This window comes from Maylandia zebra, linkage group LG16, assembly GCF_041146795.1.
Source record: "Maylandia zebra isolate NMK-2024a linkage group LG16, Mzebra_GT3a, whole genome shotgun sequence".
In the NCBI taxonomy this organism is placed as follows: Eukaryota; Metazoa; Chordata; class Actinopteri; order Cichliformes; family Cichlidae; genus Maylandia; species Maylandia zebra.
Genome location: NC_135182.1, coordinates 15,698,341 through 15,712,073, shown reverse-complemented (window position 1 = coordinate 15,712,073; position 13,733 = coordinate 15,698,341). Strand labels below are relative to the sequence as shown.

Below are 13,733 nucleotides of genomic sequence, written 5' to 3'. Positions count from 1 at the left end.
TGCGATATGACCAAAATCTCATATCCCGATATAAGAATTCTATCGTCACTAACGATATAAATCACAGAAATGTAACATTTTCTGTAAATTCTGTGAATGTCGGACAGCTCGTCTTTCGGGAAGTGTTTCCAGCTGCGCGTCATGTAGCTGGAGTCCAGTGTTTTAACCGATGCATGAAACTATACATTTTTAGACATAAGTTGTAAAGGCCGCCGTTTTCTTTGTGAGTATTTATTACACGGCGTGCTGCGGGGAAAAGCCTGTTCTAACGTTTGAGTCTAAGGTTTATTTTTTAGCACCTGGCGGCTCTTTTTTAAATTCTCATCCGTAAATAATCTGCTCTTTCACGTGATTCAGTTTATTTTGAAAGGTCTCAACAGGATCTTGAGCTTTATTGTGAAAGGTTTATGTGGAACATAAACAAGCGGACACGCGATACTGTTACCGTCGTTGTTGCTAACCACAACGCAAACAAACAGGCGCTTGTCCATCTGTAGTGTGGTTCTATTAAATATAAGGGAAAGAGAGAACTTTAAGAAATTAATATAGACACTACAGTGACCATCAAAACGATGAAAAAATATTGCCGTAAACAGTTTATTTTGCGACACCACGAAACAAACGATAACGTAAAATGAAATGATAGACGTTTTTATATCGTCATCCGATATATATCATTATATGAACAGCCCTAGCCATAATAGTCTGTAAACTATCATAAAGTACAATAAGTAAATATTCAAATGCAAAATGAATGTAGATAATACAGATAAACAACTTTTGAAATTAAAATGCAAACTATAGAATAGCTGATGTTAGTAAACCCAAATCCCCAACAGCTATGGATAAGACTGTGAGAAGGTGGCTCTGCTATAAAAAAAAAAAAAAGTTTCCAAACAAGTTGGGGCGCTATGTAAATAAAAACCAAACGCAAATGATGTGCAAATGATCTGAACACCATAATTTATCAAAAATATTAGAAAGACATCAAACGTGACACTGGTGGATTTTACACCATTATGGCACACCCACCTTTACTGGACACAGGGTTGTAAAAGTACCTCTTTGTAACTGTTTTACATTTCCTCATGTTCCCATTGCATCACATAACCTGGTTTTGTATCCCTTTTTCAGTCATTTTTTTGCCTTATAGGATGTGTTGTATCCTCCATGACCACACCCTGCAGATCCAGTCTCTGCATGGACTGATGCAAATTTGCTGTTTCCAAGTGACATTTACATTATTTAGTCAACACGTGCGTTGTAACAGGCTCCCTGTTGCTCGGGGACTGCTTTGACAGTCAAACACCATGTTCATTTAACTTCCCTTAACCTCCCACTCTTTACTCGCAGGTATGAACTTGGCTATTTGCTTTGTTCTTTTAACTTTATTCAAATGTCAAAACTGTGGTTAAAACACAGTGAATATGTTTGTATTCTCTAAAAAAATGATATTGGAATTTAGTCTTTGATGGTATTCAATACCTTCCTTGTCAAATAATGAACATCCGCTTCTAAGGAGCCCAAACAAATAAAAACCCAACAGGGAACAGGTTTGTCTGCTAACAAACAGCATGAAGGCAAAACAAAGAGTCAGATGGCCTCATTCATCACTTTTATTGACCTCTCCTTAAAAAAAAATGTTCAGACGAATCTAATAAAACTTTATTAAATAACTACATGAGTATTAACATGAGGGAGGGAGAAAAAAAACAAACACAAAAACACAAATTATCTGTGCTTTTTCCTACTATATCGAACAATGCATATTTATGGTAGTAACAGTACACGAAGGCTACGGGAGACACAAACATGTCTCAGTTATGGCAGCACAGTGTGGGTGAGTGAGCGAGTTCCTGTGTGATATTAGCATTACTTGAATCCCATCCATGTTACAGCTGGGAAGGCACTGATGAACACTGACCAGAGCACTTTGGCCTTTTTAATAATGACACGGGGCTGTTTCTCAGGACTGCAGTTAAACTGCTTTTCTTTCAGGAACCAACATCCCAAGCAAAACAAAACCATCTCTGTAGGAATTTTGTTAAGTTCCTACAGAGATGTTTAGGCTTTGGGCTTCATTTAAACCAACAATGCTGTTAGATCCTGTTTTGGTTGTGTTGTAACGACAGAATTCATAGGAGTGACTATCAGCCTTGTGGGAAATAAACTTTTTTTGTTGCTTTTGTGTCAACTGTTTCTTTATCTACACAGTAAATATACACTAGTCAGCCACAACTTTAAAACCAGATATCTAACATGGCACGTCCCCCTTGCGCCACCAAAATAGAGTCAGTGGCACTGACGCTGAGTAGGTCATCTGTTAAGCGGGAGATCGCTGATTCAATCTCTGGGCAATCCTCAGGCCAGATGCTGGACCCTGAGTTTCTCAGACTGGGAGTGTGTGTTAGGTTAGATTAAAAAGTGCTTTGTCATAGAAAAAAAAGCACTCCTATGAATGTGTGTGAATGGCTGAATGAGGTTTGTAGTAGGAAGCACTTTGAGAGCTCAAATTCAGTAGCAAAGAACTATATAAGTATCAGATCATTTACTATTGACTGCTGGGACACTGACATGGTAACAGATGTGCATTTCTGGCACATCTGTTTGGGCTTTGGGGAGCTTGAGGGCCAGGTCAACACCTTTGGCACTTTGTCATGTTCCTCAAGCCATTCGTGAAATGTTTCTAGAGTGTAGTCTGGTGAATTGTTCTGCAGGGAGATGCAGATGCTATCCTGGTTTGTGCTGAATTTCCAGTAAGGTTTATGCTGCAGATTAAAGTAACATCGACACAAACTGTCTTGACTTCAGTTGAAGGCAGCTGGATTTTCTTTTTTAGCTCTAAGGGTTCCTTTTTTAGTACTTGATCAGAAGTCAACTATGACTCTCCACCAGCTTTTAGAAAGGAAGAAGCTTCAAAGTCACTGCAAAAGAAATCCAGTTGCCTTTAACTCAAGCTACAGAGACTTCCACGTGACTTGTAGTGCCCAACCCTTCCCAGCAGAATACTGCACTGAAATTAAATAAACATCACGGTTCACTTCAGCTGCCAGTGGTTTTGATGCTGTGGCTGGTCAGTGCAAAGCTATAGCCAAAGACTGCATGTTGATTAAGAACGGAAGCAAGAGGAGAAGGTACTGAAGGTAACAAAGGTCAGTGTTTTAATGCTCCCCCTTTTGAACAGCGGTGCGTGCCGGAAACGATATCACAACCATTGGGCCCTGCCGCCATTTTGTTGTCGTTGCACATTGCGACGAGATTTAAAAGTGGTGACCTCGTGCGAAAAACTTTCAGGAAAATCCTTGCTTTCGGTTTTGACGTTTTCTCTTTCAATATCAGCGCTTATGTCGCGGTATTGTGAGTGGTGACAGTTGCCATTCAGGAAAATACTGCAAAGGCTACCTGTGCCTTAACGGCCGCAACACATGAAGTGACCAACTCATCCAATGTAAAAATAATACACAGGTAGTTTACAGTGGGAGTACGAGTCTGGCCAGTCTGTCCATTTCCACAAGCTGAATGAAACTAAAACTGACTCACAACAGAAAACATGCTGTGTGTCCGAAAGAGGGAGTGAAAAGCTTTGAAACACTAACCCTGCTTAAAAAAAGAAAGTTAATTCTAAAATGCATCTTAGAGCTACAAGAGGACTCCTCACACATCCTTTTTAGGATTAGGTTATTGTGTTTCTAAATATGTTCTTTCAAACGTGCATACAGCTTGCAGGTAAATAATCAGTTCAGTTCTCAACTGTCGGACGTAGTTTAAGTATAACTGGCAGAAATATTCCCTTTGTAACAGCAAACCTCATTTTATGCTGGACCAATAAAAATGGTCATTCCATAACAGACAAACCCCAGTTTCTAAATCCCCAAATCCCTCAAAATTCCTTTCATAGAAATCATAAATAGCAACTCGAGGACTATAATTGATCCTCTGCAAACATGCATTCCCTCCTTTACATAGTACCAGTGAGAAGTTGGCCTCATTTCATTACAATCTTCTAAATAATTCCCTTTTTTAAGAAAGAGCGGGTCAGTTCAGAAAGCACATATGAACCTCAACAAGGTGATAATAATTAGTGTTACTTATGAGGGCAAAGAACAGCACAGACACACAGAGGCAGGGAGAGAAACATGGAGGGGAAGAGGGGCGAGCTTCAAGTCTCGAAAGACAGTGGTTAATTTTCAGGTAGGGTAGGGCCGCGTTCAGGCCTCTGACAACATGTGAGTAAGGAGTGACCTCAGATGCTCTGGTAGCCAGCATGGCTCCTCTTCCTCCCAATGAGGTAGGCCAAGAGCACGATGGCAACGAGCCCCGCTAAAGCTGCTCCGACTACAATGGGGATCAACATGTCATCTTCATCCAGCTGGCATTCCTCAGCTGATAGACAGAAAAGGACACGTGAGAAAGGACAAGGAGATGATGTGTTTTGATCACACTCTACTAGGCGGAAGTGTTTACCTGCTCCAAACTGATCTCCTTTAACGGCGAAAGGCTGCACCTGCAACTGGAAGGTGTTGATGGACAAATTCTGGACCACGTTTAGAGTTTGCTCGTCACGGCAGTAGTACGAGTATCCCACGGTTCCCCGCAGGTAGTCCAGACTGCTGTTATGGCCTGAAATATGCTCTAAAGCAGAAAACAGAATGGACATGAGAAGTGTATCAAGTGCGAAAACAGATTCATATAAGAAGGGAAAAAAATGATTATGAGAGAGAAATTTAAATGAACTACATGTTAATAAAGTTCAGATTCGGTGTGTTTGTTGATCGGTTATCTTCTGGTAAATGAAATTTAAATCAATAAAGTGTGTCTTACAGTTTGAGGTAAGCCCACAATGCTTAAACCTGCCCGCATTTTCTGCATGACCTGCAAATGTGTCAGTGCACGGAAACACTACAGTTTCAGTTTCACTGTGACTTTAACACAAAGATAAGGACTTAATTTTGCATACTGCTTTTTTCCAACTTCACCATAATTACTACAAAACTACAACCTGTAGTCTGTTGTAATGTATGTGACCTCAGTAAACAATGAATTAAGAGACACCACAGCAGAACAACATTCTCGCTAATCTGAGCGATGAAAGCTGCTTTAAATTCACTGAAGAGAGCCAGTTTACAGCTCCATTTTTTTTTTGTGGACTCTGCTAAAGTAGCTTTCTGTGACTCACATTTCAAAATCATTCTTAGTTATTTTATACTATGTCTTGGCGCTTCCCTTCAATTCATCATCTGTCTGAAACAAGGCATTTTTTAATTCCCACTGTCGCCAAGTGCTTGCTCATAAGGATTCATCTGATTGTTGGGGTTTCTTCCTGAATACTGTAGGGTCTTCATCTTGCAGTATAAAGCACCTTGACAGTGCAGGTGACTGAGGTGACCACTGTTGTAATTTGGTGCTATTACGATAAAACTGAACTAAACTACAAATGAATCCAATTGAATCCACTTGAAGTGTGACAGACTTCAAGTGGTACCGATTGATGATCAAAAACAATTCTACTGTCAACTGCATGACCAATATCATAACATCTGTCAGCACGCAGTGCGCTTGTGAAAAACAATATTTATAAATGGCTATTGAAACACAATTGTGCTCCGTTGTTGCACTGGGAAATGTGCGGTGTGCAGCTCAGGAGCAAAGAAATCCGGCTAATTTGTTTAATCTGAACAAACACCAAACAAACGTGAACTCTGACCGCTGTGACAACTGCCTACGTCACCAAAAGAAACAAGGTGTCCAGCCGGTATCTGGTAGACAAGGAAAAAGTTGTTATCTGTGTCTGAATTCACTGAATTAGTTCACATGCATCCAAGGTGATGCTACAGAAAGAAACCTCTTTCATAGAAATGGATTCCCATCCAAGCACACACACTCAGTGTGTATTTTAAAACTTGAGCAGCTTGGTGTAGGTGAGCAATACAAGAAAACAGCAATGCTTTGTTGTGCTTTGCTGCAAATAACTCAGATCTAAGAAAATCCTTGATGTATTGATGAAAAGAGGTACAGAATACACACTGACATTTGAACCATTTAAACCCCGCCTATATTGCTATGTCCACTGCACTTCCCTCGAACCAATGAGCAAGTGCAATGAACGCTGTGTCCATTTTGGAAGCACCTTTACACCATGATGCGGCTTGGTCTGACATCAATGCAAATGCATTTTCAATGTGTTTTAGTCGGCTTCAGATCCCATCACAATATTACTGATTAGACAAGGACCTGAGCAACACATGACCACTCACACCTAGTTTATACATATACATGTGTGTGTGTGTGTGTGTGGACTACACTGAAGAGTAGGTCACAAAATAGGTTGCACACATGTTCATTAATCAGATACAGACTACCTGGATACAACCTAAGAAGTCGAGGAGCCTCACCTTTCATGTCCGGCCAGGCCGCTGACACGTTCACTTCACTTAAGTGGTACTTGTTGGATGTGGAGTTCTAGTGGAAAAAACAAAAGCACAGCCAAGTGAGCGCCACTGCATTAGAGCAGGTTAACTTCAAGCTCCAGCTGCCATCTAGTGGCTTCTTTAGGAAGTACATGATGAAAACAGAAACTCACCATTGTGAAGACAAAAATGAGGTTGGTTTTAACAGCATCCACTGTGAGCTGCAGGGACACGATCTCAGAATCACATGATCCAGAGTGCTTTGTCAAATTGGGTTGTAAGTTCATCACATCCTGGACAACCTGTAAAGAAAATCATGAAATGTTATTTGTCCAAATACTTTTAACCTGCGGCATTCGCCTATCAGTTACGTGCGGGTTTTATTGCGGCACCTTTTTCTGGGAGGTGGAGTTGTATGAAATGTTGAGCTGGAGGCCCATGTATGCCATTAAACAGATGGTGCCGTTATTCGTGATGTTGTAGTGTCCTCTTTCAGGTCTTCCGGGTTCTTTGTGTGGTGCGGGAGTGGGCGGGGCAACAGTAGCAAAGCCCTGGTGCAGGACAGTCACTGCAAAACACAATCGTTTACAAGTCAAAGACTACAAAGCTTCAAAATGTCCAAAAATAAAAATAAATATGAGATAAACATTGATATTAATAGTATGCAGTAAATAAAAAGGGCCCACAGTCAATTTTCACCTTGTGCCATTACTTGAATCAATTTTGGTGCCATCGAATACAACTTTTTTGTTTTTAAGTGTTCCATATAGCCTAAGTGTTCCAAAAAGCCTCTATGTGTGAACACATGGCTACATGTTTAGGACTACTTTGTTTTCCCCAATTACTCACCGAATCAGATGGTTTACAAATGAAAAGGTAGAAATTTGACCCATCAATGAGCTGATAATAAAAGGAAAAGAGTAGCCTCCCACATCAAAAGATTATTCTAGCAACTTCAAATCTGAGACAGAAAATTAAAAAGGAGTTGAGTGGGAAGTAAAAAGGGCTTGAGCTCAGTTATTTTCTTCTCAAATTAATGTGTGGATTATGTTGAATATTAATTTTCTTTTTCTATCCAACCAACAGGCAAAACTCTGAAACAACATGAATGCAGTGGTTGATTCGGCTTTTAAAGTATAATATTAAACTAGTACGTGTGATTTTAAAAAAGAACTATCATAAATTAAAGTTTTGAGACTTTAAGAGTGTCTTCTGTTTATGGTGTATGGCTTTATTTTAACTTCAGTGTGCATCATTTGCCTTTTCAGTGCTTTTTCCTCATTCATCTGCCAAGCTTGGAAAGGTTATTTGCATTTACTGTAAACCATGACTATCAAGAACATCCTTAAACAACTGGTTTGGGTTCAAATGCGCTGTATACAAGTACGAAGTTGGAAATTCCAACCTCCTGGTTTGGCCGGCATGGAGTACTTGACGAAGGTACTTTCATCTGCTCCCTCAAGGGGGGGGACTACAGCAAATTCAGCAAATATTCAACTCAAAAAGAACTTAAGCACTGGACCGTTTTATGTGTCCTAACCCATTTTAAATTTTATGTGTATGTAATTACTAGCACACACACACACACACACACACACACACACACACACACACACACACACACACACACACATACATATATAAACTTAAAAATCGCCACTAAAGAAAACCTCAAAAACTGACAACACTGTAAAACCAGAACGTGAAGCCTCATAGTAAATCTAAACACCCCCTTACATACAATAACTGATCACCCATAACCATAATCATTCATCTTTACACCTAATTTGGTGTAAGCTTCTTTTTAGGCACAAATGCTGTATGTATGTGCCCTAGATTTCCTTGGTACTAGACAAAGAACAGGTAATAAGGAAGAAAACACCCAAACGACGCTTCAGCACATTCGTTGTCATCTATTTTCGCAGCATAAGGCGCCACTCAAGTTCGTTTAAGTGTTTAAAACGCTGATTTTACCACAGCAACACTTTAATTATTTAGTTAAACCAATAAGTTTTAAACCATTAGCGTGTAGCGTTAGCAGCGTTGGTGTAAACGTTGGAGTCCTGCTAATTTCAGATCTTCGGATTTTGTAATCTTGTTGCTAATGTGAACTAAACCGAAACAAAATACTCACCGAAAATGAGGAGTGGCGTTACTCCCACAAACCATGACTGGACACGACAGATTTGCACCATGTTTCTGTTGTTTCCCTCGGGATGGCTCAGCACTTGTCTGCGCGAAATCACAGAAGCACAACAACAAACAGGGCGCAGGGAGTTAGCTAATGTTAGCAGTCGCTGGGCTAGCTCGGCTAATGTTAGCGTCACAACAACGGCAAGAAAACAGACGAAAGTCTCGCGAGCTTATCTGGAGCAATGACAAAGCGCTTCTCTTGAAAACAAAACCCTCAACGGCTTCTGGCTACGTAATTCCAACTTGCTTCTTTACCTGCTAGCTCTGCGGTTAACTGCACTCGCCTTCAACACTTAACAAAAACACTGGCACGATCATGTGACACGAGTGTTCAGAAACACCCAGAAAGTCACGTGTTTTCTAATGCAGCCCCACACAACCTGTTTATTTCTCGAACAGAAGACTTAACTTAAGGGTCGATACATGTTTTTCACATCTGTGTAACAGATAGCTCTTGGTTTAAGGTAACGTAACTATAATAAAATATACATTTAAAGCAACCATTCCGTGTTTAAAATTCTACTTTGGTGCAGAAGGAGAACATCATCACCCTGAAGCATTTAAAAAAAATAGTCAAGTTCGTTTATTTATACACAGTGCTGTGAAAAACTATTTGCCCCTTTCCTGATTCCTAGGTTGTTTTTTTTTAAGTTAATTCGTTATTTACGTAGTTATTTGTCACACATGTTTCAGATCATCAAACTAATTTTGATATTAGACAAAGAAAGATAAATACAAAAGCAGTTTTAAATGATAATTTAATTTATTAAGGGAAAGAAGCTATTCAAACCTACCCAGCATATATGAGAAAGCAATTCACCCAACCTTTGTTAAAACATGATTTAAGTGTGATTGATGACTTTTTTTTTGGAAAGCAGTCTTCCATTTCACTGATCTCATGCAAGCCTCATTGCTGCCAGACCTGCTGAATCAATCATCCCTTAAACAGAACCTGTTTGACAAAGTGAAGTAGGTTAAAAGATGTCAAAAAGCAATGCACATAAGAACATAAAGAAACAGCTCAGAAACAAGTCCCTGACACCTATTGTCTGGAAAGGGTCACAAAGCTATTTAAGTTTTTGGACTGCAGTGAATCATGGTGTGAGACCTGTTATCAACAAATGGAGAAAACTTGGAACAGTGGTGAACCCTCTCAGGAGTGACTGGTCTACCAAAATTACTACAAGACCACATTGGTGACTTGTCTAGGAGGTCACAAAAAGCTCAGAATAACAATTTAAGAACCGCAGGCCTCACATGTCTCAATTACTGTCAGAGTTCATGATTCAACAATAAGAAAAAGCCTGGGTAAAATGGCATTGGGAGTGATCTATGGTTAAAACCACCGCTGACCAAAAAGAGCATAAAGGCTCCTCTCACAGTTGCCAAAAATCATCTTGATGATCAAAGACTTTTGGGAAAACATTTTGGAAACTGACAAGATCCCCCCCAACAGTCAAACATGGTGGTGGCAGTATGATAGTCAGGGGCTGCTTTGCTCGTTCAGGATGACTTGCTGTAATTTATGGAGCCATGAATTCTGCCCTCTACCAGAAAATCCTGAATGACAATGTCCAGCAATTAGCTTGTGCCCAGGAGTTGCACTTGGGTTATACAACAGGCCTATGATCCAGAATACCAGCAAGTCCATCTCTGAATAGCTCAACTTCTTAAAACATTTTTAGGCAGCAAGTGTAGCTGAGGTAAAACAGCAGTGATGTGCTGTCTTTTCTTTGTACCAGTTAAGAAAGGAACGAGGTGCATTTTGAACAATCTACAAACAAGATGCAATGTAATCCTGTATACAGGGAACTGCAGTAGTCAGGCGATAAAGGTGTTTTTAATTTAACAATGGTTTTCAGTTGGTAAAAGCCTTGACAACATTTCTGATTTGATAGTTAAAAGTAAATTAACTATCCATAAAAACACCAAGATTTTTAATAGTTTGGATATTTCCAGATAAAGAACTCTGTGAGGATGTTTGTGGGGCTTGGGCAGACTTCATAAAACAACTGAAACAGTTTTGTTATTTTATTTTTCCACGAGTTCAGATCATTAAAACAGTCATAGGTTCTTTATAATGTGATAGAACAGTACAATATATAAAGCTGTTCACTTTTAAGTGTAGCAATAATATATAAATTGGTATCATCTGCATAACAGTAATACTAAATTTTGTATTTCTCAAAGAGAGGGGTAAAATATGCAATAAAAATTTTAAAAAAGACCTAAACTGGATCCTTGATGGATAACCCAGTTAATGGATGTGTGCCACAGCTGGCACATGAAGGCTTAACTGATGGCACGGCCCGATGGCCATAGCTGGACTGGCCATCGGGCATACCGGGCATTTGCTCGGTGGGTCGATGGTGATTTTTCGTTTTTATGGGCCGATTTTAATTATTTTTTTTTTGTAACAGGATAAACAATGAATGGTGGTGGATTGTCCAGATGCTGGCCGATGTGTAAAAATAACTCAGTTGTTTGGTGGTTGCTGTGGCGGAGCTCCCACAGAGGCCAGCAGGTGGATGAGTGAAAGGGGAGGCAGGAGGAGGAGAGACCCGAGGCGGCTGCCGGTCCGAGTGTCAGGTGAATTGAACTTCACGTAAGAAGTTATGACCTGCAGTCTGTCTGGGTCAGATATAAACCAAGTTTAGGTGGAGTTTATTTTTGTTGTGCTGACTTTTTACAGTCAGTTACAATAACTAGCTAGCATGACGGAGTTTCTATACAGCTGGGTGAGTGCTATGATGTTACTGATAGTGAGCTTTATTTTATTTACAAGGTTAGTTAGTAGAGTTGCCAACCGTCCCGTAAAAAATGGAATCGTCTCGTATTCAGAGAAAATATTACGCGTTTCGTATTGAGCTGAAAAGAAACACAGTTTGTTCTGTACTTCAGCTACAATGGAAAAAGACACAAAGCTGCTATTCTGTGTCTTTACGCTGTCAGCTGCCTCTTCTTCTCTCATTCTCACCCTCTCTCTCCTGCTGCTACTTCAATCATGAAACTGATCAATGATCAGCTGATCGGCTTTTCTCTCGTTTGTTTATCAACCACTTGGCGCCAGAAAGAGGAAACCAGCAGATGCCGCCCTAAACAACAGCAGCACGTTTAAACTTGATCAGCTGTTGTTAGAATTTATTTAATATTACTTTCTAGTATCAGCTGATGTTTGTTGGAGCCACAGCCATAAAAGCTGCTGGTCATGATGTCGGTTTGGATATCCTGGTGAGAGGGAAACATGAAGATGAAACCAGGAGATGTCCTTACTGAATCATCAGAGCTGAACAGGTGATGGAGAAACAGGTTTACCTTTTAGGTGACATGAATGAGTTGAAGGGAAGTTATGAACTGTTTCTGAGAGACGAATAACACCAGGATCCTTTTTTTTATGCAGCTGACAGCTGGTAACTGTGCAGGGGCGGGTCTAGCAATGTTTTGCCAGGGGGCCAGGTAGAGCATTAACAGGGAAAGAGGGGCACAAAGAAATACTTTCTTATTCTCATTTAAAATGTCTGGCTTTTATTAAATAATTATCTGAATCTTACAACCAAAGTTTTTATCTGAGGTAAAATGTATAGAAATCATACATATACCAACAAGACTGTACATCACTGTCACAACAGCGTTTGTTTTCATTCAAAGGCTTTATGGCTTTAATACCTGGTGGGCCGGTCTCTAGTCAAAATGCCCGGGCCGATTTTTTTGTCCCAGTTCAGCCCTGTGCACGACCCGCAGTGAAATAAATCTGAGAAGGTGCATTAAAAAAATAAATGGCCGGGCCAGCGGTGCACATCGTAAATTAGCTTGCATAGACACATTAGTTGTGCCGCTTCTTAATGACGGTATCTCAGCTAACAACACCAACTACCAGATTCAACTTGTAATTGGCCACCACCATCCATACCTGCCTGCCTCCCTGGGCACCCACATCGCACTCTGTACTCACCCAATCCAGTTCACCTCCTCCAGCTAATCTCCACCTGCAACCATGTAAGACCTCTCAACTTTGAAATCTTGGATGCCTTCACTACTCCACGGACAACTCTGATTATTATCTCTTTTATTTCAGTGTTCCTGTTTGCATAGCTTTAACTGCCCTGTTCCTGCCCCTGCTATTCCTGTGACCAGATTCAGCTTGTGCTCAGGCCCTTCTCACAAAGCCTTGTCATTGCTCACTGTTACATTTAGCTTTTGTTCAGTCCTCTCTGTTCAAGACTCCTGTAAAATAAAACTCTGTTAAAAGTCGTTCAGCTTCCGGTTTTGGTTCTGCGCCTGAGCCCAATCCCTATTCTCGGGCCATTGAGCCTTGTCATATGGACCAATGTTTTCTTTTCAAACCAGAAAGCTTAAATGAGCAGCTGGATTTGTCTCGCATTAACTGGCTGAGTTGATGCCAGTTAATGCGACATCGAAATGCAGCTGATTGAACTGGAAAGCTTGACTCTGTGGGGGTCAAAGTTTGCAGAACTACGAACCCAGCTGGAATCCACAGCTGTGCGTGTTCATGGAGCTTGCATTTTCACCTGTTGGACATCACTACCTGACAAGTTTAACTGTCTTCAGAACATTGCAGAACATTTTCTTATCATTGTTGTGAGGAGACCATGAATAGCATTTGCATTTTCTGTTGTACAGTTCATTTGCTGTTATGGAGTTCTTGTTATGGATAAAAAGTGTCTTTTTTTGTTTCAAAATAGCTGATAAATATTTGCTGATAGCAGCCAACATCTGCAAACAAATATAATTCTATAAAGTGGTTCTATATAGTGTGTAACTGTTAATATAGAGCGTTATTAAATTTATTGCTAATGTAATCATATGGCACACTGACTTCTGAGGAAATTTTAGATGGCACACATCATCAGAAAGGTTGCCGACCCCTGCTGTAAGGAAACACACACAAGCACGCGTCTCCCTTTTTCCTAGCCCTCACCACTGAAAGGTATTTATTTTAAACTGGACCGACCAGAAGGGGTGGACTGTAGATATGTGTGTATATTCAAATAGTGCAGCATTCAGGTACACTTTTGGAATCATACTTCACATATGAATGTAGTTGTGCAACAGTTTTTGCACCTGCTTTTCATACAGCGTTGTTACAGCAGGAGGGGATACACAGAGTTGTGT

The 13,733-nt window shown here is 40.3% G+C and overlaps 1 protein-coding gene across 2 annotated transcripts; it reads right to left on the bottom strand.

Moving 5' to 3' along the window:
* Window positions 1-1,602: 1,602 nt before the first annotated feature.
* On the bottom strand, window positions 1,603-9,480 carry lamp1b (lysosomal associated membrane protein 1b). 2 transcript variants are annotated; one of them, XM_076874819.1, is made up of 7 exons: window positions 9,395-9,480; window positions 8,542-8,639; window positions 6,800-6,975; window positions 6,581-6,709; window positions 6,393-6,459; window positions 4,465-4,632; window positions 1,603-4,383 (listed from the first exon to the last, which is right to left on the bottom strand). In XM_076874819.1, exons 2-7 carry the CDS (start codon window positions 8,600-8,602, stop codon window positions 4,244-4,246), a joined length of 741 nt encoding a protein of 246 aa, XP_076730934.1. In that variant the 5' UTR covers window positions 8,603-8,639; window positions 9,395-9,480; the 3' UTR covers window positions 1,603-4,243. The 2 variants fall into 2 exon arrangements, with proteins under 2 accessions (XP_076730934.1, XP_004551329.3); XM_004551272.5 differs by lacking the exon at window positions 9,395-9,480 and adding an exon at window positions 8,856-9,007.
* Window positions 9,481-13,733: the final 4,253 nt, after the last annotated feature.

What these genes read in the sequence shown, in the direction of transcription:
- lamp1b (XM_076874819.1), bottom strand. Translation starts at nt 8,602, where the DNA reads ATGGTGCAAATCTGTCGTGTCCAGTCATGGTTTGTGGGAGTAACGCCA. An exon ending in AACGCCACTCCTCATTTTCG is followed by an intron (nt 6,976 to 8,541) that starts GTGAGTATTTTG and finishes TGTGTTTTGCAG; the next exon opens with TGACTGTCCTGCACCAGGGC. An exon ending in TCATTTTTGTCTTCACAATG is followed by an intron (nt 6,460 to 6,580) that starts GTGAGTTTCTGT and finishes TTTTTCCACTAG; the next exon opens with AACTCCACATCCAACAAGTA.